Source organism: Hemicordylus capensis, chromosome 5, assembly GCF_027244095.1.
Source record: "Hemicordylus capensis ecotype Gifberg chromosome 5, rHemCap1.1.pri, whole genome shotgun sequence".
Lineage (NCBI taxonomy): Eukaryota > Metazoa > Chordata > Lepidosauria > Squamata > Cordylidae > Hemicordylus > Hemicordylus capensis.
In genome coordinates this window covers 229465594-229491806 of record NC_069661.1, presented here as the reverse complement: position 1 = coordinate 229491806, position 26213 = coordinate 229465594, and the positions used below count along the sequence as shown (strand labels likewise).

General features: G+C 44.2%; 3 protein-coding genes across 10 annotated transcripts in view; 2 read left to right on the top strand and 1 right to left on the bottom strand.

Moving 5' to 3' along the window:
• The window catches only part of MKRN1 (makorin ring finger protein 1), a 31127-nt gene extending 24891 nt beyond the window's left edge, over positions 1-6236 (top strand). For 2 of the 4 annotated variants that reach the window (XM_053254765.1, XM_053254763.1), the window contains 4 exons: positions 1185-1399; positions 2113-2223; positions 2705-2843; positions 4440-6236. In XM_053254765.1, the coding sequence (XP_053110740.1) occupies positions 1185-1399; positions 2113-2223; positions 2705-2843; positions 4440-4652 (678 nt within the window). In that variant the 3' untranslated portion in view covers positions 4653-6236. The remainder of the gene's footprint in view (positions 1-1184; positions 1400-2112; positions 2224-2704; positions 2844-4439) is intronic. The other 2 variants (XM_053254766.1, XM_053254764.1) reach the window with 2 other exon arrangements.
• A 7939-nt stretch (positions 6237-14175) lies between these two features.
• RAB19 (RAB19, member RAS oncogene family) lies at positions 14176-26204 on the bottom strand. Of its 5 annotated transcripts, none has more exons than XM_053254777.1 (4): positions 26062-26204; positions 18427-18646; positions 16669-16852; positions 14176-15217 (listed from the first exon to the last, which is right to left on the bottom strand). In XM_053254777.1, the coding sequence occupies exons 1-4, from the start codon at positions 26067-26069 to the stop codon at positions 14952-14954; spliced, it is 678 nt and encodes a 225-aa protein (XP_053110752.1). In that variant the 5' UTR covers positions 26070-26204; the 3' UTR covers positions 14176-14951. The 5 variants fall into 5 exon arrangements, with proteins under 5 accessions (XP_053110752.1, XP_053110754.1, XP_053110756.1 ...); XM_053254779.1 differs by lacking the exon at positions 26062-26204 and adding an exon at positions 25832-25977; XM_053254781.1 differs by lacking the exon at positions 26062-26204 and adding an exon at positions 22231-22298.
• The window catches only part of SLC37A3 (solute carrier family 37 member 3), a 42626-nt gene continuing 42134 nt past the window's right edge, over positions 25722-26213 (top strand). Inside the window, exon 1 of the mRNA XM_053254761.1 lies at positions 25722-25809. The gene's annotated coding sequence lies outside the window, so the exon portion shown is untranslated. The remainder of the gene's footprint in view (positions 25810-26213) is intronic.

The following is a 26213-nucleotide window of genomic DNA, read 5'->3' as shown; positions in this document are numbered from 1 at the left end:
TCCATCGCTGACTTTTGGGCACTGAGCTTTTGAGGGTTTGTTTGTTGTTATTCTGTCTCTCACAGCTACAGTAAACCTACCATTCCAATTATAGCCTGGTCATTTCTGTGTCAGAGGGCAAACGGACAAAATCAGCAGGGGATCAAATACTTATTTCCCTCACTGTATGTATCAATGGATCACACAAGGGTTAATATGCTCTAGTAAAGCAGTTCCAAGCATTGGGAGTTGTAGTTCAAAGTTTGCCCACCTCTGTAGTAAAGGGTGTGTGTTATACAGACAGAATTGAGAAACTGTGAATGTTGTTGAATTCATGTTACTAAACATTGAATGAGAAGTTCCCATAAAGCACACTTCACCAAAAACAAAGTATTACCAGTCTTTGAAAATAAAACATGGAAGGCCTAGAAAAGGACATGAGAATTATTGAAATGTAAGAGTGTGAAGAATGCTAGTAGTCTCTGACCATTCCTGCATGCACAGAATTATGAAAAAAAACCCTGATCTTAAGCTGTTGGTAGTATCTTTGTACTGTATAGTTAGTTGATGTTGAGTGCAATGAATGTTAGCAGGAGTGCGTCTATGTAAGTCAACTGTTCTTTGGTAGCTGCATTAAACCTAGGCTCTTTCCAAAGAACCTTGATACCTGCCAGCTCTGACAAATATAATCTATTATGTACAATATATTAATCAACTGAGCTTTCACTACAGGGAGGTAATTACTTTCCATTCTTCTAGTAGGGGAAAATATAATAATTCAAGTACCTTCCTGAGGACAAACTTAATTGGTTTAGTCACCCGTTGTTGGCCACATCTGGCTCAGTTGTACTTAGTGTGTGTTAAGTAAATATATAAAACAATGTATATATTCACTGTTCTGTTGATGTTGAGATATTATTAAAGACAATATGCTTCAATAAAATAGTTAAAACCAATAATGGAATCATCAGAAAATAATATAAAGCAATAAAGTACAGTAAACAAGAACAGGCCATAAAATCAGCTTTAAAAATGAATTTTATGGCAGCAAGCTAAAAATCCAACTTACCCAAGATGGAAAAGGACAAGGGAAGGCTTTGGTCTCCGGGCAAGAAGGCTTCTGTGTTGTAGGATGTGGGAATAGATGCCCTAATGTAAGCTTATGCCTGGAAGTTTCTATTGCTTTCTTTCTCTCTCCTTTGCAGTCTTGCATTGAGGCTCACGAGAAGGATATGGAGCTCTCATTTGCCGTCCAGCGTAGCAAAGACATGGTGTGCGGGATCTGCATGGAGGTGGTGTATGAAAAAGCCAACCCCAGCGAGCGTCGCTTTGGGATCCTCTCCAACTGCAATCACACTTACTGTCTCAAGTGCATCCGCAAGTGGAGGAGCGCTAAACAATTTGAGAGCAAGATCATAAAGTGAGGCACTTCCCCATGTCCGTTGTGCTTTGTTTCTTGGGGAGAAATTAGGATGTTGTGTGAACTTGCAACATCGCCCCTCTTTTGTCCCAAGACTGCATTTAATACATAAGTCATGTTATCATTCGGAATTGAGGGTTTTTTGGAGATACTTTCTGACCTCGGTACTCTCAATTGGTTAGCAAGATCCATTTAGTTTGAATGTTAAGTCATACTTTTTTTTTTTGTTAAATGGTAGCAACATGCTGTCCTATTGGTTTATTCAAATACTCTTGGGTTCAGATGGTGAAAGAGACAGAGCAATTCCAAATGTGTGTTTCTTAAGCCTTCACTCTTCTAATTGATTATTGAGCCAGTGACCCATCCCTCTTTAAAGTCTGCTTGGAAAAAAAATTACCCAAACCAATATGGACGTCCAAGAAAGCAAAGTTACAAAAATAAATTTATTTATATCTAAAGAAAATTGAGTCTGTGTGTGAAATGTTTTTTCCCCCATAACTCTTAAGAAATGGACAAGCTGCAGAATTGAGAGCCTGAGAATATGGTGGGGGGGGGCGGGGGGGCAGAGATGTAAGTTGCGCAAAAGCTGGGGTTCAAAGGTCTGAGGTACGATAGACTGCTTATAAAGGTGGGCGTATGCCATGGTATGTCTGTAACTGGAAATAGCGCCCCTGTCATGTGGAATTTTGCAGTGCAGTCTGTTCGTTCCCCAGGTCCTGCCCAGAATGTCGGATCACATCTAACTTTGTCATTCCAAGTGAGTACTGGGTGGAGGAGAAGGAAGAGAAGCAGAAACTCATTCAGAAATACAAGGAGGCAATGAGGTATGAGCACTGCAGCCTTGGGCTAGGTTTGACTGCAGACTTAAGGGCATACATGGAGAAGGTGTTGCCTAAAGCCCTCTCATACCTCCTTCCCACCCCTCCCTCTGCGTGTGAAATGCATCTTTACCTAACCACCGGCAGATGCATGCAGGCCACACAGTTCACTTAGTCACTCCTTTGTGCCAGACAACCTCACATGCTATTCCCTTGTTCACCCAATCTAGCCTTAAATGACAATCCAGTCTAGTCCAAGATCTCTTTCCTCTGCATGCACCTACCCACGCGCACACCTCGGGTATGCACATCCACATAATCCATTGTGTACGTGTCTTTAACTGATTTTAAATGGCTTCAGCAGCAAAGTGGTACCTCTTTTTAAAAAGAAACAAAAAGACAATATCTACTGGATTATAAAGCAAATGCAGTACCGAGTTCTGATTGGCTATGCTGTGAGTAAGGGTTGCGATATTTTCCTTTCCAGCAACAAGCCATGCAGGTATTTTGATGAAGGCCGTGGGAGCTGCCCATTTGGAGGGAACTGTTTTTACAAACACGCATATCCCGATGGCCGCCGAGAGGAGCCCCAGAGGCAGAAAGTGGGAACTTCGAGTAGATACAGAGTAAGTCCCACAGCTTTTTTTTTATTCATTAAAGGCAAGACAGTGTGTGTTGAGCTAAACTGACTAAAAATAGATTTTATGACACAACTATCCCTGCTTGCCTTTTATGTGTGCTATTCACAGCTGCTTTTGCCAATTTGCAGCTTTGTCTCCAAGCTGATTCCTGATGCCAACCAATCGGGGATCATATATGATGTGTGATGTGATATACTGTGTAGCCAATCAGCTTTTAATATGACGACACTCCAAAGCCAAATCAGACTGAGGCCAATGCTTTCCTGCCCTTCCTCTGAATGTGTTAAAAAAATTTGTCCATTTTATAGTCCTCCATGAAAATTTATTTCTTTAATTTATTTTATTTTTTATTAAAATATTCAATATACCACCCAATCCTCAGACTCAGGGCCGTGTACAAAACAAGAATAGCATCTGAGATTTTTAAAAAAATAAAGGGCAAACACCTGGTGGAAAAGAAATATCTTCAATAAGGTCTTAAAGGCTGAAAGGGAGGCGGCAGACCGAATCTAGGGGGCGAAGAGAGTTCCAGAGTGAAGGGGCAGCAACAGAAAAAGCCCTTCCACGGGCCCTAGTACAGGGAAGGGAAGGGGATTGGTGCATTTCATGAGGCAATTTTTTGGTGAAACATATTCCACCCACTCCTCTCATTCAGCTCAGCCCTTCCCAAAATATTTCAGATCTCCTTTCCCCAGTGATCGGCTTAAACAAAATATTGTTATAAAATGTTGGAGGGTAAATGACAGAAAGGAAATAACATAAAGCACTTCCTGATTTGGGAGAGGATCAACACATTGACTTTGTGTAGCCCTGTTGTCTGTCTTGGGTTGGTGTAAATAGACAGCATCCTGTCCTGAATATGTCAAGTTAGTGCGCTCTTAAAAATATATAATGAAGACTTGCGCAGCTTGTGGCTTACCAAGCCTCATGCAGCCTACAGGCCCTGTGTGGCATATCTCCAGGTGGCGTTAGCACCTGACAGGCTGCAAACACATGGCTGAGTAGGGTGTCTTCATCTTTGTGAGTCACCAGCTTTGCTGGTCTGTTGTAATATAGACTGCTTCTGTGGCTGCTTCCAGCCTGCAGTTTCCCACATTAGTAACTGCATAATTTGGTTCTAAGTCAGAAGTGTGCAAGAGCTGCATTCAACAGGAAAAGGTGGCACAACATTGCGCAAATTTCTGGACGATCTTTCTAGGCCTTGTACTGCCACTGCGTTCTGCTGGGGATCAGCACCGTCAGTGTAGTCTCTGTGGCTTGCAGGCATCAGCAGCACTCATCTGGCATGCCGGACACCAGTGTTCCCTGTAACAAGGAATTCCAGCTGTTGACTACAACTTCCAGCATCCCCACCTGCAATGGCCTTTGGCTGGGGATGCTGGGAGTTGTAGTCAACAACACCCAGAATTCCGACATCTTGAAAACCTTCCACCTAGATGCTGGAAACATTCCCTGTTTCTCTCTATGTCCATTTGAGAAGATTAGACAAAGTAGACAGTGGAGCCTTTTTGCTGCTTGATAGGAGTGGGTTGTTTGGGAAACGCCACTCACCCGAGGGCAATAACTGTTTTCCACTTATAGGCCCAGCGGAGAAACCGGTTCTGGGAGTTCATCGAGGAGAGGGAGGGCAGTGACCCCTTTGAGAACGACGAGGACGAAGTGGTGACATTTGAGCTGGGCGAGATGCTTCTCATGTTGTTGGCAGCAGGAGGCGAGGATGACCTGACAGACTCCGAGGACGAGTGGGACTTGTTTCATGACGAGCTGGAAGACTATTATGACTTGGATCTATAGCACCTCTCCGCAGAGTCTGGACTGCCTGCTCAGTTTTCAGGCAGTAGCTCTTTTCCTGTGGTGTTGTGGCAGTGCCTGTGTTTTTTTGTTTTGCGTTTTCCCTCCTAGGCAGGCCTATCCATTCCAGGTGCTGCTGTTGTAATAACTTTTACCCAGGGTCTGTCTCCTTTCCCCCCCTGTTCCAGCTTCCCCGCCCCAGCCCCAGGAGAGTGTGTTTGTGTGTGTGTGTGTGTTTTTTTCTTCTTCTCTGTTAAACAAATGACATGAAATAAACCTTTAAAACGTTAGGGTTTTTTTGTAAAAATGAATTTAACTGTCAGACAGTTAGATTAGACTTGTTGCTTCATATTTGTGTTCCTGACAGGATTCACCCAGTTCCAGGGTTCCAATGTTTACAGGACTTCCACACTCATCTTGACGAGCCCAGATACAAACACGAGAGCAGTGGCCCGGGCAGTGAGGGAACAGGCAGAAGTTGGCCGTCGGCCTCCCTTTCCGCTACGGACTTTGGAAATAGTGTGTTTTTTCTACTTCAGAATTCAGGCCAGCACCATGTTTTTGTGGTTGGCTTCTGCTCCATTCCAGCCCCCGCCCCAGCTCATGTACACGTGTTCATTTGTGGTTTTGGTCTCTTGTTTACTTGCACATTACTACTTACTACTGTGTAACCAGAACCAGGTGCAAATGTTGCGGGTTTTTACTGTTTGGCATGAGAGGCAAATGTGTTTGTGTGTGAAAGGAGAACTTTCTATGTATGTATATACAAATAAAATGCAGAGTTGTATCCCAAGGGCTGGGCAACTTGGTATATGTGTGTATTAAAAACCTTTCACCCTCCTGTCCTCTCACCACCACCCCCTTTTTATACCTCACCCCTTTTTGGTGCATGAAGTCTGACATCTGACTGGACTTTGAAGCAAATGTGGTCTCAGCCAAGTCTGTAGAAATGGTCTTTTAACCCAACTAGTATAACTTGGTAGTAGGCACCTCCTTAATGACCCCGGCACACACTCTCTTCCCAGGCACCCTTTCACTCCTTTTGGGTGTATTATTTCAACTGCATAGGTATAGGAATATGGTTAGCCAAAGAGTTCGGGCATCACCATTTGTGGACCCCTTTGCTCCATTAATCTTTGCAGGGCTGTAGATAGTCAATTGCCCAAGCAGAGTTGTATCTGGGAAATCACTTCTGTGTCTCATTTAAAAGGACCCTTGTTGCCTCACAGGACATCTGAGCTCAGCAGGTGGACTCTTGCCTGTACAACTTGCATGTTACTCTGTACCCATAGAAGAAGCTGCCACACAATAACCAGGCTCCAGTTCTACTAGCAAGAACTCCAGATGACACCAAATCCCTTTTCTCCCTGCTCTTTCCCACCTCCCACTTGAATGGAATTTTAACCTTCCATTACAATTAATGCTGCTGGATTGTCTTTGATCTGTTCTCCTGCTGCTTCTGTCTTTTTAGATTGCATCTCCTTTCACTTTTAAATGGAATCAGAAATTGTTGCTGAAGTCTGTGTTACTTTGCAGCTGCCTTTTGTAAGAAGCACTTTTCCCAAATAAAAAAAAGTTGAAAAGCAACATTTGTTTTCCAGTTTGAAAGTTCTATGGCTTGGAATGAGCCTTTATGCTCTTGGTTTACAGGAATCTGTTTTCTAGTCAGTGTTCTAGAATGCTTAAGTGTGTTCAGTTTTCAAGGTTACCACTTTACACAAAAGGGTGAAAAGCTTCTTCACCACTTTCCTTGGAAAGAAAATTAACATAGCCTAAATCTACCCTATGGAGATTATGATGAGAGAGAAGGATCAATGATATTTGTCTTCTGAATACAAACCTATCCTCTCTAAGTTCTCAGGGCTCTGAAAAATATTATCATCACAATCTCAACTTGAAAGCAACGTTCTTGACATTGGAATATCTTAGATGTTGCCTTTTTTAGTTCATCGTTTTTCCTGAAAAGGGCTGCTAGTTCCTTGTACCCCTTTTCAAACCCAGATGGTCAGATCTTCCTAGCTGGCTCTGTAGAGTCTCATAGCACATATAGACAGATCTTTCTAGCAGTCTCAATTTGGAGTATGGGGTTTTTGGTTTTTCCTGAAAAACGTAAGAGCCACTCTTTCTAGGATTCAGTCCCAATCTTTTAGGCACCAGTGGCTGGATTTTAGCAGCCCTATTTTTCAGCCTTAACATAGAACGTTAAGATTTTTGTATGAGCAAAAGATGGGATGCCTCTGCTGACCTGTCATACAAACCTTTTGTAAAGCCAATTTACCCTCCGTTCTTAAATGTTTTGGATAGAAGGTGGTTCCACTAGATTAAAATCAAACTTTCAATATGACACTAGCCATTGGCTTCTGCAGCCAACAGCACCAAACTTCCTTAAACTGGAGAATAGTGACTTCATTGGTTGGCTGCTGCTACTATCAAAATTAGTGGATTTCATGAGGCCATCAAGTAGAAACAGCTCTCTTACGTTCAGTTGTGTGTTAGACACATAAGAACTCTGCTGGATCAGTCCCAAGGCTCATCTAGTCCAGCATCCTGTTTCACACAATGGCCTATCAGATGCCGCTGGAAGCCTACAGGCAGGAGTTGAGGGCATGCCCTCTCTCCTGCTGTTACTCCCCTGCAACTGGTACTCAGAGGCATCCTGCCTTTGAAGCTAGAGGTGGCCTATAGCCCTCAGACTAGTAGCCATTGATAGACCTCTCCTCCCTGAAGTTATCCAAACCCCTCTTAAAGCCTTCCAGGTTGCTGGCTGTCACCACAACTTGTGGCAGAGAATGTCACAAGTTGATTAGGCGTGGGGAAAATACTTCCATTTGCTGGTCCTAAATTTCCTGGCAATCAATTTCATGGGATGACCCCTGGTTCTAGTGTTATGTGAGAGGGAGAAGAATTTCTCTCTATCCACTTTCTCCACACCATGTGTGATTTTATAGACCTCTATCTTGTCTCCCTGCAGTTGTCTTTGTTCTAAACTAAATAGCCCCAGGTGTTGTAGCCTTGCCTCATAAGAAAGGTGCTCTAGGCCCCTGATCATCTTGGTTGCCCTCTTCTGTAACTTCTCCAGTTCAACAATGTCCTTTTTTAGATGGGGTGACCAGAATTGTATGCAGTACTCCCAAGTGTGGCTGCACCATTGTTTTGTATAAGGGCATTATCATACTAGCAGTTTTATTTTCGATCCCCTTCCTAATGATCCGACGTTTACTTCTTGTCCAAAGCTAAAGGTAGTATAGACAATTGGAAGCAGTACATTTTGCTGTTTGCTGACATGCCACCGAACTTGTTAGGGCCCTGTGACCACACCATTGGATTAAATGCTCTCCCACTAGTAGATGCATGGGTGTCTTGGAATACACGGACAAATATTGCAATTTAATCTTGGTACAAAGGAGGTTGCTGTAGACATGATGGAGCACACATACGCTGGTTAGCAATGGTAGCCAAGATGTAGGATCAAATCACTGATACATTGTGCTGCTCCCAAACCTGAATTAGCCAACTTGTAAGTTGATGTGCCCCATCCACTGAGATCCTCTTGGATACTGCCTTCCAGCTGCCCCATCATCAGAAATGAGGTGGGTAGTGAATGTTGAGTCCAATTTGTGTAATACTCCCCCATACACACACACACACACCAGTGCCACCCAGGGAAGCTTGCCTATTACCTGCTTTGATGATTGATTAGCTTGAGCTTTTTAATATGTTACAGAATTGTGTTGGTGTTGCCTTTATTTGGTTCTTCCCTTTTTGTATTGTGTTGAATTGTATTAACTTGTGTCAGACCTATTTGTTTATTAGTACTGTGGGACACTGAAGATCGCTGTGGCTGTGTGTGCACATACATTCATAAACAGAACCATGATGGGGAAATGGAGCAGGTGATCGTGTGAACAGCAAATGGGCATTGTACTTTATTTTCCCCAGCAATTGACTGCATTGGCTCTATAGGATATTTAGATTCTCATAGACTTAGGTAGTCATGACTAATTCCTAGCCTCACAGCTACCCACAGTCTTATGGGAAAACAGAAGCATGAAACCGGCTGTAATCCTATGTCTGCAGTTGTGCAGGACCTTTTCCAGGAATCATGGCTGCACAGTCCAGCAATTTCAAATTGTTTCTTTCCTAGTCACAAAACTGCCTGTGGCTGCTCCCATTAAGTAATTAACTGTATACACCAGCCCTTAAGAACATAACAGCCCCATGGGGACAGGCCCAAGGCCCATCCAGTCCAGCATCCTGTTTCACACAGTAGCCCACCAGAGATGCCTCTGAGAAGCCAACAGGCAAAAGGTGAAGGCATGCTGTCTCTTGCTGTTGCTCCCCTGCAACTGGTTGGAGGCTGGAGGTGGCCTATAGCCAGTAGACTAGTGGTCACTGATAGACTTGTTCTTGATGACTTTGTCTAAGCCCCTTTTAAAGCCATCTGAGCTAGTGGCCATCACCACATCCCATGGCAGAGAATTCCATAGATTAATTATGCATGGTGTGAAAAAGGACTTCGGTTGGTCCTAAATTTCATGGCCTTCAGTTTCATGGGATGACCCTTGAATCTAGAGTGAGTATATCTGTACGCACACATTTTAAAATTTTCAATCCCCTTCTTAATAATCCCTAGCCCAGAATTTTCTTTTTTTACAGTTACTGCACACTGAGTTGACACTTTCAATGAGCTGTCTACCACAACCCCATCTCTCGATCAGTCAGTGACAGTTCAGACCCCATCAGTATATATGTGGAGTTGGGAGTTTTGCCCCAATATGCATCACTTTACACTTGCTTACACTGAACCACATCTACCATCTTGTCACCCACTCACCCAGTTTGGAGAGATCCTTCTGGAGCTCCTCACAATCTGATTTGGATTTCACTACCCTAAATACTTTAGGGTTTAAATGGTTTAGTGTCATCTGCAAATGTGGCTACTTTGCTCCTTACCCCAACTTCTAGATCATTGTATGAACAAGTTAAAGAACACTGGCCCCAATATAGATCCCTGGGGGACCCCACTTCTTACTTTCCTCCATTGTGAAAACTGTCCATTTATTCCTACCCTCTGTTTCCTGTCCTTCAGTTACCAAATGATACATGAACCTGTCCCCTTTATCCTATGACTGCTAAGTTTACTCAAGAGCCTTTGGTGGGGAACTTTGTCAAAAGCTTTTTGAACAAGTATACTATGTCAACCTGATCACCTTTATCCACATGCCTGTTGATACTCTTAAAGTTCTCCCAAAGGTTAGTGAAGCAAGACTTGCCCTTGCAGAAGCCATCCTTTAGCAGGGCTTGTTCTTCTATATGTTTAACAATTTTGTCCTTAAGTATGCTTTCCATCACTTAACCTGGCATAGAAGTTAAGCTAACTGGCCTGTAGTTTCCAAGGCCCTCCTTGGGTCCCTTTTTGTTACATTGGCTACTTTCCAGTCCTCTGGTACAGAGTCTGATTGTAGGGACAAGTAACATATTTTTGCTAGATCAGCAATTTCACATTTGAGTTCCTTCAGAACTCTTGGGTGGATGCCATCTAGTCCTGGAAATTTGTTTATTTTTAATTTTTCAGGACAGTTTAGGACATCTCCTCATCACAGCATATTGGCCCAGTTCGAGAAGCTGTTTCGGAGTGGTTATATATATAGTCAGTATCCTCTGCTGTGAAGACAGATGCAAAGAACTCATTCAACTTCTCTACAATCTCCTTATCCTCAAACCCTTATCTAAGAGTCGAACTGCCTCCGTGGCAGGTTTTCTTCTGATATATTTAAAGAAGTTTGTATTATTCCCCTTGACACTTGGTTTTTTTAAAAAATGCTATGGTTATTTACAAAGGGCTAGGAATGAATTGTTGCCAGGTCCTCTGTGTTTTCAAGATCACTCAGTCTAGAGTCCCCCTTAAGGATAGCTACAGAGCAAGTGCACATTTCATCCCTAACCTTTTCCATATGGGCTTGCAGGTGAAGGGTTCTAATCCAGGTTAGTGATCATGAATATGGAGTAGCACTGGTATGTGGTTCTAGATCAGTTAATGTAGATTTGAGTGGCCTCCAGTGGATGCACAGATGGGCTCATACAAAACAAACAAAAATGGGTAGAGCTGGAGGATTGATGGGAAGGGATAAGTGCATAGTTTGACTCCATTCCTTTCATGAATACTGAAACAAAGTACAAGCCATGTGCACAGGATATGTCCCTCTTACATTCCTGGCCCAATGCAAAGACATTGTAGAATGACAGAATGGAATACTGAAATACGATTTAGCAGTTGACAGTTCTAGCCTGTTGCTGATGTGCCAAGCTGAGAAGTATGATGCCAAGACAAGAGTTGGAGAAATGCTAACATCTGTTCAGAAGACAGAGAGACTGTTAAAAATGTGTTAATTTCACAGGCAAGGCAGAAGTGTACAATTTTATAATTCTGAGTGAGGTGTGCTTCATGGGAGAGCCAGCATGGTATAGTGGTTAGAGTGCTGGACTAGGACCGGGGAGACCCGAGTTCAGATCCCCAATCAGCCATGAGACTTGCTGGGTGACTCTGGGCCAGTCACCTCTCTCTCAGCCTAACCTACTTCACAGGGCTGTTGTAAGGAGAAACCTAAGTATGTAGTACACCGCTCTGAGCTCCTTGGAGGAAGAGCGGAATATAAAATGTAAAAATAAACAAATTTTCTGTCCTGTTCTACTATACACAGAGGAAATAAGTGACCATGTCATTCTCCTGCCCGCCCCGCCCCCTCAGAAATATGTTTCGTGACAGTGTTTGTCTCAAGGCAGTTCTTTGCTTCTTTAGCACCCTGCTCTTGTACTAGTCACAGGAACAAACAAATCACACATGAGGAAACATGTCTTGCATTAAGAGGAAATGAGAACCACTCTTCCTTCCATGTTTAGAGATGACAGTTGTGGCACAGCCCTTTCATAGGGCAGAGTGAGGTGGCTGCTGGAAGGGCACAGGGGGCAAATACCCCACCTCCCTTCCTCACCCCTTGGGACATGCCATTCACTGACCACCCCATCAGCACTGCCTGGCTTGGTGGCATTCAGACTGCTCTCATGCCACATACTCAGCAGTAAGGACTCACTCAGACCACTGAGCACTTGCCTGCAGATAGAGAGGGCTTCATCCTGTCTTTCACCTCAGACAGCAAGTTGCCTTGGGCCACTCCTGTATAGTTAAGGACAAGGAGTCAGCTGGCTGGAGCAGGCACATGTGTAAACACCTCTGATGGGGCCACACTGCCAGGCAACAGTTTTCTGTGCACACAGCTGTGTGGCATTATGGCTCTTGGAAATAATGGGTGTTGCATAGTGCAGCTGTGTGCATTGACCCCTTACCACCAAGCACTGTGAGCATAGGAAGCTGCCACTGATGGGTAGTGGCTTTCCAAGGTTTTGGGCAGGAGTCTCCCCTAATACTACCTGGAGCTGCCAGGGAGTGGAGCTCAGAACTTCCACATGCAAATGCCCTTCCACTAAGCTTATGGCCCCAGCTCTGAGGGGGAATATCTTACAGCACTCATAGAAACATAGAAAGCTGCCATATACTGAGTCACGCTATAGGTCCATTTCGCTCAGTATTGTCTACACAGACAGGCAGCGGCTTCTCCAAGGTTGCAGGCAGGAATCCCTCTCAGCCCTATCTTGGAGAAGCCAGGGAGGAAACTTGAAACCTTCTGCTCTTTCCAGAGCAGCTCCATCCCCTAAGGGGAATATCTCACAGCAGGGTTTCTTAACCTTGGGCCCCCAGATGTTGTTGGACTACAACTCCCAGAATCCCCAACCACAAAGGCCATGTCTGGGGATTCTGGGAGTTGTAGTCCAACAACATCTGGGGACCCAAGGTTAAGAAACCCCTGTCTTAAAGTGCTCACACTTCTAGGCTCCCTTTCATATGCAACCAGGGTGGACCCTGCTTAGCAAAGGGGACAGTTTGTGCTCATGGCCACAAGACCAGTTCTCCTCCCTCATTCAGCCATTATTGAATTGTCAGAGAAGTTCAACTCCTAGAATTATGCAACCCTATAATTTAGTCATCACCTTTACATACTTATGGTGCTATGGTGTCCTTTATACATAGAAGCAGGATGTGACCATCTGTCCCAGGATGATTTATTCCATTCCTGTACACATTTCACCCTGTGTGATACAAGAAGTCCGGTTCTTTCTGTTTTTTCCTACAACATACATTAAGCAACAAGGGTTCATTTTTAATACATACACAGTCAAGCTCCAAAGAAATACTTATAGGAGTGGAGAACAAATTTCTTTTGGAGAACAGATAGCAGGAAGCATAATGGAAGGTAACAAAACGTGTAACCTACACAACAGAGGAGGAAGATCCAGAGCCAATTACAATTAGGAATGTGCAAGGAATGGGCCCTTTTATGGGCCTCTGAACAGGTTCGAACACCAGCAGGGTGGGGATGAAGTTTGAGGCTGGCAGGGTGCCACTTTCAGGGCAGGGGAGGGTACACTTAACACACACACACCCCACACTTGTTGCCCATACAAGCCTTCGGGGCAGCAGTGTACCTCCCTCCTGCCCCTTTCTCCTCTTTGGCTGGAAGTACCAGGTGAGCATGCACATGTCGCACACGTGCACCTGGTACTTCCAGCAGAAGAGGGGGAAGGAGAAGGGGCAGCAGGGAGGTACACTGCCACCCCGAAGGCTTGTATGGGCAATGAGTGCTGGCGGGGGGGGAGGGGGGAGGGGGGAGGGGGGAGGAGTAAATGCACCCTCCCCTGCCCTTAAAGTGGCACCCCCACCCAGTTCCATGCACATCCCTAGTTACAAAGCAAGACAAACACTACACTTTGATACTCCTTTTGCAGGGCTGGACATCTTTGGCTCTCCTGAAGATGCTGGCCTACGACTCCCATCATCCCTGGCTCTTGGCCACTGTGACTGGGGTTGATGGGAGTTGTAGGCCAACAGCTGGAGGGCTGCAGTTTGACACCCTTACTCTAGAGCAAATCCTTAGCTTAGAGCATAAAAAACCTACCTTGTGTTTACCTGACCTCCTCAACTTATGCTTTTTTTTAAAGCTTGCCTTATAAGCATAAAGATCCTCTAAGGAAAAAACAGAAGAGCTCCTCTTCCACATCAAAAAGGGATTTGTTATACTGGAGTTGGGCAAGCCATTTCCTAGGAAGTGAGTGGGCAGGATAGAGGAACTAGCAAAACAGCCCTGAAGAACAGTGGTATGTCTTGTCACACCCTCACTGATTTGTAACAGGGAGTGGGAGTAAGAACCTCTGTAGACCAACAGTGAGTGGTGCACAGAAAGAAAGGTAAGAGTGCATCCATTTTAGAGGAGCTGCATGTTGGTGGTTGCAGTGACACTATCCATTTAAAAGTGAGGTCTACTCCGACTGATCCATATCAACTTTGCCAATGTGTTCATTGTGTGCGACAGGCTCCAACCAGTCAGAGAGTTGGAAAACTCAGATACAACAAATTTAGCCAACCATTAAATTCCAAACTGAAGACACCCTACATACACCCTCATAGTTCTAATGCTTTTCAATCAGGATCAGTCACTTTATTAAACCAAAGTAGGCAAAATAAGTCTGTCACATGCAAACAAAATCCCTTGTTAAAACACTTCTATAAACCCTAGACCTGGGTTCTCAAAGTTGGGTCCCCAGATGCTGTTCGACTATAACGCCTGTCATCCCCAGCCACAATGGCTGAAGGGATGATGGGAGTTGTAGTCCAACAGCATCTGGAGACCCAGGTTTAAGAACCCCTGGACTAGTCAATGAGGGCAACAGGAAGCATCTTAAGCAAACTGGGAAGCCAGTAAAGTTTTAGACCTATATGAAAGGACAAGCTTGCAAAAGGATGGAAAGCCATTTTACGTTTACACCAGCAATCACCCAATCAGTACTCCATTTGGAGCTAAACACACACAGGAGAGATGCTGTCGTGACAGACAAGGAAAGCCATCTTTTTCCACAGCCACTGGTAGAATGCAGATGCTTGACAGGCTGACCCTTTGGATACCAAGATGCTTATCTACTTCTGTCAGAGTCTTCACTGTTCTTTTCTAGTAAGTTTGTGACTTTCAAGAGATCTCTTTTCTCTTCAGTTAAAGGGTGGCCCTGCCAAGTTTGGCCATTGCAACCTGAAAGGCAACAGATAATGGTGTCTGTTTCTGGATAACAGCAACAGGCCAAAATTGCCCAGCCAGGTTACATCAGGATGGCAACCAGAGGCTAGACAGAAGGTGCTCACAAGAGCATAAAGCCTCAGGAATGACCCCAGTTGTTTCTTCTCTTTGAAGCATCTCATCAACATGAGCAGCTGGACTTCTCCTCCTGAGTGACAAGCACTGGCTTGCTGTCTAGCTGAATGTGATCTGAAGAGCCGTTCTCCCCGTGAAGCTGCAAGGTATTCCTAGCCATCAACTCTTTAGCCATCAGTATGAAGACTTCATCAACATTTTGAGCCTCTTTGGCGGACGTCTCCAGTACAGCCAGAAGACCATGCTTTTCTGCTAGTGTGCAAGCATCTTCAAAGAGGACTTGGCGCTTGTCTGCTTCGTCAGACTTGTTCCCTTTTAAAATAGGAGGATTAGATACATCTCAGCCTTTATCCGTTTGGGACAAATAGAGTAATAGGGGAAATACTGAAAGGACCCAGCCAAGAGAACATCTCATACACTCAGCTCATACCATAGCCGGCAACTTGATATTCACTATAACATGAAATAATATTGCTTCGATCTAGAGACTTTACTTGCTTGCCTTTTTTCAGATAAGGAACATTTAGGTTTTTTTCCTAGTTCAAACTTAACAGCAGAATAGCTGAAATTTCAACAATGAGCAGTCCAGTCCTAAAATAATATAATTTTAAGATTGGAAAGGAGCTTGGAAGTCTTCTTGTCCAACCCCTTAGTGTAGGAAATTACTATAGAATCTCCAACAGATGCTGGCTCCAATGCGGGCCAACCCTTATACTTCAGAAGTTTCTCCTAATATGTAGCCTGTAATTTTCTTGTAATTTTAGCCTGTTGGTTCTAGTCCTCTCAGGGCAACAGAACAAGCCTGCTCCTCCTTCTGCGAAATATATTTGAAGACAGCGGTCATATCACTTCTCAGTCCTCTCTTCTCCAAGCCAAACATACCAACCTCCTTCAACCACACCTCATGGGACTTGGTTTCCTAACCCATTTTCATTTGTATTGCCCCCCTCTGAACAGATTTCAGTTTATCTGTGTCCTTAAGATGGGGTGCCCAGAACAGAACATAATATTCCAAGAGAGGTTTCACAAGTGCATAACAGAGTGGAACAATTACTTCTTGTGATCTGGACGTTGTGCCTCTGTTAATGCAGGCTAAAGATGTTTGCTTAGAATTAACCCCTCCACCCCCCACATTGAACTCGGTGGGATTAACCTTAGAATTGCGTCCTTCATGCAAGAAGCTGCTAACTGAGTTAGCAGTTCATATCCTGGTCATATCCTAAGCAAGGATAGCAAAGAGGCACCTTTTTAGTGGTGATTCTCTTTATTGAGCAGGGCAAGAGCAACTGACAAGATCCATCCCCAGCACACATCCCTCCAGTGGCTGTTGCTGGCGTCTGTTTCTTTTTTAGATTGTGAGCCCTCTGGGGACAGGGAGACATTTTAGGCATTTTCTTTTTTTGTATGTAAACCACTTTTGGGAAACTTGTGTTGAAAAGTGATATATAAATATTTGTCATGTTCACAAGAAGCTGACCCTACTCCAATATATGGAAAAGAAAGCTCTTAAACTCTCAGAGACATCGATATTTCCTTTTCCTGTGAATATTTTTCAGTCTCATGAATCCAAGAGGAATAGACGCAAAGTGGACCTCCTGGTCATATCCTAAGCAAGGATAGCACTGTGGGCACTACGATAACTACAACACAGACAACTACTCATCTTTGCCTACCTTTTAGCTTTAAAGATAGTCCCAAGATTAAGGGCCAAGATGAAGTAGATATGTGGAAAAACGCTGCAGGTAGCAGTATTCATCACTTACCAATTAACATCAAGACCAAGTTTGCAGCACCATATTTTTCAATCTCGTGAATCCAATGAGGAATAGACTCAAAAGTGGACCTCCTGGTCATATCGTAAGCAAGGATAGCACCATGAGCACTACGATAATAACTCTGGGTTATTGTCCGGAAGCGTTCCTGGCCTGCTGTGTCCCACACCTGTATCTGAAAGGGAAGTGGGGGGGACCCAAAGAGTGAAAAAGCAACGGAGACAGCCAGTATTATCCTATCAGAGACTGGCCTTCTCTCTTAAGCCACCTGAGATTTTACAGTCAGAAGGAGAAGCAAGCCTCACCTTATACATTTCAGTCTATCAAAAAGGCATTTATATTGAGGTTTTAGAAATACAGAATTTGATTGCTTAGTGCAGGGGTTCTCAAACCTGGGCCCTCAAAAAGTGTTGGTTTTCAGCCACTGCAGCTGGGGATGATGGGAACTGTAGTACAACAACATCTGGGGACCCACTTAACCTTCACTGGCCCCCAGAACCAGAGGCAAACTGTTTCCAGTGTTGCTTCTTCTGTTTTAACACTCCAGACTGAGATACTTGCTAGAGTCACTCTTTCAAGATCTAAGCCCTAGTCACATGCTATGTTCAGAACATGTAAAAACTGTGCAGAGTACGCATGTACAGATCTGTACATGTGTAGTGGTTCACATATGATGCTCAATCCACTATCAGTACCCTGCATCTGAAAGGGCCTATACTGCGGTTCACTTTTAAAGTAAATGTAGTCATTTATACAAGGTGTGTGTGCACACACACACACACACACACAACATGGAAGAGAACTGATTTTGTGGTAGCAAGCATGAATAGTCCCCTTTGCTAAGCAGGGTCTGTTCTGGTTTGCATTTGAATGGGAGACTACATGTGAGCACTGTCAGATATCCCCCTTAGGGGACAGGGTCACTCTGGGAACAGCATCTGCATCATGGGCGTAGGTGTCCATTGGACGAGGGGGTGCAAATGTCCCGGGGCCCACACACATGCACTGCTCCAGTGCCACTGCCCCACTCACCACCATTTCCCATTTTTATGGGGTCCCAGGCTTCTCCCCATTCCCCGGCCAGCACAGGGGCCTCCCCATTCCCCAGCCGGCACGCGGGTTTCTCTTACACCTGCACAGTCTGAGTGGTGGGGGGGCGTCACGTGCCATGACATCATGGCAGGCGATGCTCTCCCTACTCAAATTGCACAGGCAAGAGAAAAGCTGGCGTGCCAGCCAGGGAATGGAGAGGCCCACCTGCCCGCCAAGAAACCCTCCCACCAGCCGCCACAGGTAAGTAGAGGGGGAAGCGTGGCGGGGCTTAGAAGTAGGGGGGCTCCCAAAACAACTTTGTCCCCAGGCCACCAGGAGCCTCCCAACGCTACTGATCTGCTTGCTTGCATGCAGAAGGTTCCAAGTTCCCTTCTTGGCTTCTCCAGATAGGTTTTAGGGAGACTCCTGCCTGCAACTCTGGAGAAGTTGCTGTCAGTCTCTGTATAGACAATATTGAGCTAGATGGACCAATGGTCCGCCTTGCTACTAGAAGGCAGCTTCCTATGTAACCTAATGCCCAAATAGGGCTCTAAACTCCCCATGGAGATGGAGAAAGGTCTGCATAAACATCCTCAAGCATATTCTATGATTTAGCCTCAACGTTTTCTTTGTGGTAATTCACTTCAGGCTAGGCTGGACCCCCTCCCCAAAGACCCCCAGTAATATCCATCCTCCCTGCACTTTGGCTCTGCTTACCTTCACCTTCTTGCTGTCAATCTCCAGTGAACGCACTGTGAAGTCTACCCCAATGGTGTTTTGCTGCTTTGCATGGTATTGCCCTGACTTGAAACGATGGACTACACACGTCTTCCCTACATTGGAGTCTCCAATCAGAATGATCTTGAACAAGTAATCGAAGGCCTCATCCATATCAGAGCTGGAGAAAGCCATGATCTTGATCTCTGAGCCGTTTGCCCTGTTATGGTAGAAGAATGGTTGCAAAGAATGAGAACATAGATAAGGACGACATCTTCGAATGAAGAGTATCTTTCTTCCAGACAATGTTGAACTCCTGGAAAAGATCGTGTATTTGCTTCTCTAGATTCCAAGTCTTTTGTTCTATTTCCCCTCCACCCCAACTCTTCCCCCCAACCCGCTGTGTTTGTTATGATTGCTAAAGATAATGGAAAGTTTTGATCAACTACTAAGTAGCAAGAGGAGAAAGATTGCACCAGAAGACTTCCCTTGTCCCTCCAGTAGGTCCGGTTTTCATATCTACTAGGCTGGGGCAAACTGGTGCTCTCCCTTTACTATCAATTCATTTAGCAAGCCAAAGCAGCTTTGTACTTGGAGGAAAACAGGCCTATTAGATTTAAAGCTAAAACAAGTTTTCAAAAGATTCAAGTTTGTCAAGATTTCCACCTGCTTTGGTTTGATCCTTACACAAGAAGTGACTGATCTTGACAGCAAAGAATTAGAACTAAGACAGTTTATGGAGATTGCCTTCTTTTTTGAAATTGAACATTGACTAAAGTCGCTATATCCAAGTTCTCCGTATAATGACTGGTTTGTTTATTTATTACATTTTTATACCGCCCCATCCAAAGGCTATGGGTGGTGCATAACAACATCATTTAAAACAATCAATACAAAAACAAATTTAAAAGCAGTTTAAAAGCCCAGGAAAGCCAGACTAAACAAATTGATTTCTTAAAACCTAATAGGTTTGGAATCAATTATGATTCCAAACCACGAATTTCTGCAGAGAGAGCATTCCACAGCCCAGGAGCAGCTACAGAGAAGGCCCTCCCCACTATATAACTGTCAGCTGTCAAACAGGGCTGCAGTTCAGCTATCAAGTAGACTCAATTGTGAAAGTTGAACAATAAAAAGTGACATTCAGTTTCAAGTTTTAATCTTTGATACAGAGACAGGTCATTCATACAATCAAAAACTGTATTCTACCTGGGTATGGGAGCTGTGTATACTCCCAATTTTTGATTGTATGGAAGCAAGATTGGCAGAAAAGCTAACCCAGGTTTTCTTCCTACTTTGCTTCCACACAACCAATAACTGGGAGCACACACAGCTCCCAAATCCAGGTAGAATACAGTTTTTGATTGTGTGAATGACCTCAAAGTGTTCAGTTCTCCTCTACAAAATGTAATGCTGAATGTGAACTGCGGAGGTAGGAGGAGCATAATTGCTATAGTTCTGACTAGGATCACTACATGACTCAGTTTTACTCAGAAACCTATTCCCCAAGTACAAGGTCCACCCAAATAGCACCTCTTAATAATATCATGCATGTTTATAAATGATAGGTTTCACCAGAAAGTAGTATATGGGCCAACACCTAGTGAAGATCTGCAGCTAAGTTGACACTATCTTCTTGTTGACAAGTCAATTATTTGTATGTCATTTGCATATCATTGACAAATGAGACTTTATATGCAATAATGTATTTTATATCCCCCCAATATGAAGAAATAGACTGCCAGATGCAAAACTGTATTTTAATCGATTCCTTACTACATATTCTGCTTTTCTCTGAGAAACTCAAGGTGGCATATGCAAGCTTATGCCACAGTATCTTCACATCAACATTGTGAAGTAAGTTAGGCTGAAGACACATTATTGGCTTAATGTCACCCAGTAAGCTTCATAAATAAATGAGATTGAACGCAGGGTACCTTACCCCAATTCCAACACTACATCCAGTCCATTCACATGTTATATTCAACTCTCATATGAGTGTACACAGATACAGATCCTTACACAGGTACAGTCATTCATATGTTATGCTGAATGCAGGTACAGATATACACTTATCTGTACCATGCATTTGAAGAGCTTATATCCAGGTTCACTTTTAAGATGAACACAGGTACAGTCATTCATACAAACATACACAGCAGTGTACAGACATCCATACACTTGTACAGCATAATGTCCGAATCAAGCTATTGGCTCTCATACAAAGCAGGTTCTCCCCTGCTATTAAGTCTTTATGAGAATAAGGCCTATTGCTGGTTATGTCTGGTAAAACCACCCTGGAAGAGTTACTTTTCTCCTTTACTTGTACCCTATTCACACATTATGTTCCACACTCATATAACAAGTATGCACAGTTACAGATATGTACACAGGTACAGTTATTCATACATTATGCTGAACACAGGCACAACCATTCACACAAACACAAGTATGAGTATACAGACACTTGTACAACATAATGTCTGAATAACCCTTTGATGTGCCCAGCATCTGCAAGCCACACTCTGCTTTAACATGGGGCTTCTGTTGGTCTTGCATCCATGGGACCCCCTATTGCAAAACCATGCGGCAGCACCAGATGCTGGCACACCACTCATAAGGCCCTACACACACCTGGTAGCAGCCTTGGATACCTAGAGGTGCATAAGAGTTTATTATTATTATTATTATCAACATTTTATATCCCTCACTTCCTCGAAGGAGCCCAGAGCAGTGTACTACATGCTTGAGTTTCTCCTCAAAACAACCCTGTGAAGTAGGTTAGGCTGAGAGAGAAGTGACTGGCCCAGAGCCACCCAGCTAGAATCATGGCTGAATGGGGATTTGAACTCGGGTCTCCCCAGTCCTAGTCCAGCACTCTAACCACTACACCACACTGGCCCAGTTTTTACATAATTGTCATTTGGGAGGGTCTTTTGGTTAACAGAGTAACCAAAAATAGAGATATAATTGTTGAGGAGTAAGTAGTTACCAGCCATTCCAAATATACCTCAGCAGCTGCAGAGTGTCAGACAGCAGGCCAAGTACTGCTTTATTAAGACACCCACTCCCTACCTTGAGGTTTAACAGCCAAGACCCCCCCCCCCAAGGGAGACAGCTGAACCCCAAGTAACAGCAACTCACATCAGACATGTTAACAAGGCATCTAGAGCAGGGACACAGTTTATCAGACAACAGAAAATGGGTACCAGAAAACAGCACTCTCTCTGGCAAATAGACACAGTTGGGAAAGAAGCCTTTGGAAGACCTGCTCAGTTATTAAACAATCACCAGTACTAAGACAAAGCTATCTTAATGCAAAAACTCTCTTGTAGGCCAATGTTGCTGCACACAGAAAGGTAGCTTCCACCCCTATTTAGGAAAGACCCTTTGATGCTTACAGCCAGCCGCTAGAAAGCACACAAACAAAGCACTAGCACGAGAGTAGGAAGGAAGAACAGGAGCTTGCTTCACTTCCCCATTCCCTTGCATTGCCCCTTGCTGGTTTTTGCAGTCAGGGCAAGACTTCCAGCCCTCCCCAGTCCCCTTCCAGTAAGCAAACACAGAGTTACCCATTATCAACAGAGCTTAGCGCTGAAGCCATCATTACTTCCCCTTTTCACAACTCCTGCTTTCCAACTATCTGCTCCAGTCAACACTTCCCTTCTTGAGATCCACACAAAGGCAATCATTCATCAAGGTAGTAAACCAGTAATACTCCCCATTTCAGGTTCTGCTTGAAAGCACTAGGAACCTTGCCTCCTTTGCTTCTAACTCTATTCACCTGTTACCCCTTTCTCTTACCTGCATGAACAGGTATAGCTCTCTTTATATTCCCCTCCCACTTTTTTTCTGGCTCTCTTGCTGCCTGATGGGAAATGTAGTTTACAAAATGAGCACAATGCCTTCACATATCCTGTTTGTAAAGTGAACCTAATACCTTTCATCTTGATTTTTTAAAAACGTATCCAGAGACTGCAAACTTTAGCTTGATATGAAAGCCACTCCCTTTCCAGGCCCTTCTGGCTTCTGCAAATATTATAAATAATCTAATGTTATTACAGATATCTACTCAACCCTGGCAACATGCAGATTTATTTGTATGACAAATATACTAAAAAGTGCCTCCCTCAGGTGCTCAAAAGGAAACTCAAGATGTCAGACTAGTAAAAGTTTCTGAAACAGAACCTGAATGACAAGCAAAAATCCAGCTGTTTGAATTAATCCAACAGTTTAGCTCACCCAGTTTTGACCCTTGTCCTATTTATTACAAACAAACAAGAAAAGGATATGATACTCCAAGGAAGTGCAGGTAGCACTGAAAATGTAGAGGAGGAAAGCAAACAACAGGTCTTAAAAGAAAATTTTCAACCTCCTGGTTAATTATGCAGCCCAATCCAATGCATGTCTACTCAGAAGTAAGTCATACTATATTAAGCATCCATAGGATTACAGCCTTTTTCTTAACCACATTCAACAAAGGAAGCTGCCATATACTGAGTCAGACCATAAGTCCATCTAGCTCAGTATTGTCTACACAGACTGTCAGCAGCTTCTCCAAGGTTGCAGGCAGGAATCTCTCTCAGCCCTGTCTTGGAGAAGATAGGGCAACGTACTGTATGCTTTGGCAGTTTGTTGGTTCAATAAAAAAAATCTTGTCCTATTGAAAATAAATAAACCTTGTCCTATCTTGGAGAAGCAAGAGGGGGAACTTGAAACCTTCTGCTCTTTCCAGAGCAGGCTCGGACTGGCCCACAGGGCAACAGGGCATATTCCCGGTGCGCCCCATCCACGGGGTGCCCCTGTGCCCCGCCACACTCGGCAGCAGTGAATACTCCCACCCTTAATTACCCATTCTGCTCAAAACCCGGCGCCCTCCCCACATACATTTCACCGCCCTCTGAGTGGCCCCAGTCCAGCCCTGTCCCAGAGTGGCTCCATCCCCTGAGGGGAATCTCTTACAGTGCTCACATGTGGTCTCCCATTCAAATGCAACCAGGGTGGACCCTGTTTAGCTAATGGGGACAAGTCATGCTTGCTGCCATAAGACCAGCTCTCCTCTCCAGACGAGCTCTCCTCTCTATTCAAACATTGTTTGAATTATAATCCTATTTATTGATATTATATGTTTCTGTTTCGGCTAGAGTTTTAAGAACAATCTTTATAATGGTGAACTTTCCTTTGCACGCTGCATTGAGAATTTCTTTCACAAAACTATCAAATCATTCATAGGGTTCTACAGACCCCAGGAGAGAACAATCGTTTCTGTTGCTAGATGTGATTTTAACTGCCCTCTCCTGCTGGCATGCTCTGGATTTTTCTCATTCCAGGTATCCAGGATGAGGAACTATAGCTACTAGGTTGCCACAGTTTTTAATGGAATGAGGAGCTGTGAGCCTTCAGGGCTGTATGACAGGCAGAAAATTCGCAAATGAGGCATTATCTAGCACCATCTCTCCATGCCAGGAAAGGCTTCACCTTGGTTTTCCACTTCTCATGTCACTGTTAGAGGCACACAGATTCTCTGCCCTTAAAAATTCATCAGCCATAACATCAGGAAGTTGTTTTTCTTTGACAAGGTCACAGTGACAAGGGAGGGGCGTGATAAGGGAGTGACAAAGTCACTCCCCCCCCCTTTAAAATGCCCCTATGAGCATGTGATGGGCAGATATTCAGCTAGTGGACACTTTATTCACTGCATCTCCATGCCAGGAAAGGTTTCACCTGTTGAATTTCTGCCTGCCACACAACTATCAGAGAGTCATAAGAGCCCTGAAAGGAAGAAAAGGGTGACAACAATATGTCCTTTGAAAACATTTTTAATTAAACACCATAAAATTGTATTGATCTTCTATAGTACATTTTTAGTGCTACAATTACTGCAAAAGCGGAACACAGCTACCTTTCTGGAAGTGTTTACTGGTTTCCAGTGTTCTCTCTAATTTTTTTCTTTTATGAGTTTTGAATGAGTTTTGTTCTGGGTGGCAGTGTGCCCACACATGCATTCAGGGTGGGGCCTTCCTGATTCAATCTGAGTGGGACCTTAAATTAACTGAGTGGACAGCAAAAAAACTTGTGAGCACACGCACATGCGCATGCCTTAGAGAGAACACTGCTGGTTTCCTGTAACATCTGTTGAAAGTTGTAGCAATTGCACTTCAAATATATACAATATATAGTGACTAGTCAAGAGTTTTAAGACCCATTGCAATGACCCACTCTTGGCTACCTTTCCATTCTTGACGTTTTGAGTTGCTGTGCAATTCAAAAATACAGAATGTATATTTCTCTAACAGATTGAAACATAATTGATGCATTTAATTTATATCCCAGCATATCTAGGGTTCTCAGGCAGTCATGAGGAAAGCCAGATGTGTTTTTAATATATGAAGAGGAAATTTCAACAGGTGGGTCTTGTCATGCAGAGGAAAGAAAACCAGGACCTGCTGAAATTCCCTTATATCTATCTATCTATTAAAGGTGTGCAGGTGCCTTTTTTCCCATCTGCCCCTGCAGTCACACATTCAGACCATGGCCAGACCTATGCCTGTTTATCTTCAGCAAGGAGGCTATGCCATATGCCCTGGGATCAATATGAGACAGTTTGTGAAAATATGCACCTGTGCTTGTGTTTCTCTGGGGCTTTCACAGCTGCATAGATACAGTAATGGAGAAACTGTTCCTGTTGGATTTCTGAATGTGATGCAGCAGTGAAAGCAGAGTCTTTATTGGGTTACCAACCTGCCAGGATTCAGCACTGAATTCCAGGTGACCCAAGAGAAAGGCTGGCAGATCTTGAGGAACGTCAGTGTCTCCCTACCGAGAAGGAGGAAAGTGCATGGGGTCAACCCTGCTTTTTGAAATCAAGGGAACTGAAGTTGGATCTGTGCTATTTACTTGGAAGTACGTTTAAGTTCAACAGGGCTTACTCCTGAATAACTGGCTCAAACTGTTACTGTGAAAAAGAAAAGTCAGTGATAAATTACTCTTCAAAATTTAGAAGAACCGAGTAACTCAGGTGGTGAGGTGTATCTATAAAGTAGTGCAGAGAGGCTGCTGGCTTCGCTGTGGGTTCAGCTCTCACTGGGCTCACTTTGGAGCCTGGGGCCATGGGTCAGCAGTAGATCATCTGCTTTCCATGCAGAAGGTCCCAGGCTCAGTCCTTAGTGGGGCTGGGAAAGGCCCCTCCCGGAAACCCTGGAGACTAGAGCTGTGCTGGATCATTGATCTGATTGGGTATTAGGCAGCTTCCTGTGTTTCTCTCTCTCTCACCCCCCCCCCCCATCCAGGAGACTCGCTCGGGGAAAGCCGAATATCCATCATACCGTATTTACCGAATAGAAGACGACATTGCATATAAGACGACCCCCTTACACAATGTAGGTGAGTGACATTCAGGTTATACCTGTATTTATCCTAAAGGCTTCTGAATTTAAGATGGCCCACAAATTTCTAACATCAAATAACTGGGGCGTGTGTGTGTGTGTGTGTGGGGGGGGGCTGTTCGTGGATTCAGGCAAATACAGTATATGCCAATTTGTTTACTCAGCAGAGTCGCTGAGTTCAATCAGAAGCACTCCCAAGAAAGAAGGGGATGGTTACAGCTTCGAGCGGCGGCAAAAGCGCCAGACTCACACAGGCATTTTTGCCCTGCAGCCGGCCGGATCCTAGGCGGAGTTCAGCACACCGCCACGACTCTCTTAAAATCAAGGCAAGGCACAGGCGGCACACACCCGCCTAACTGCCAGCTGCAGCTAGCTAGGGGCTAGGCAAGGAACGAGCTCCGT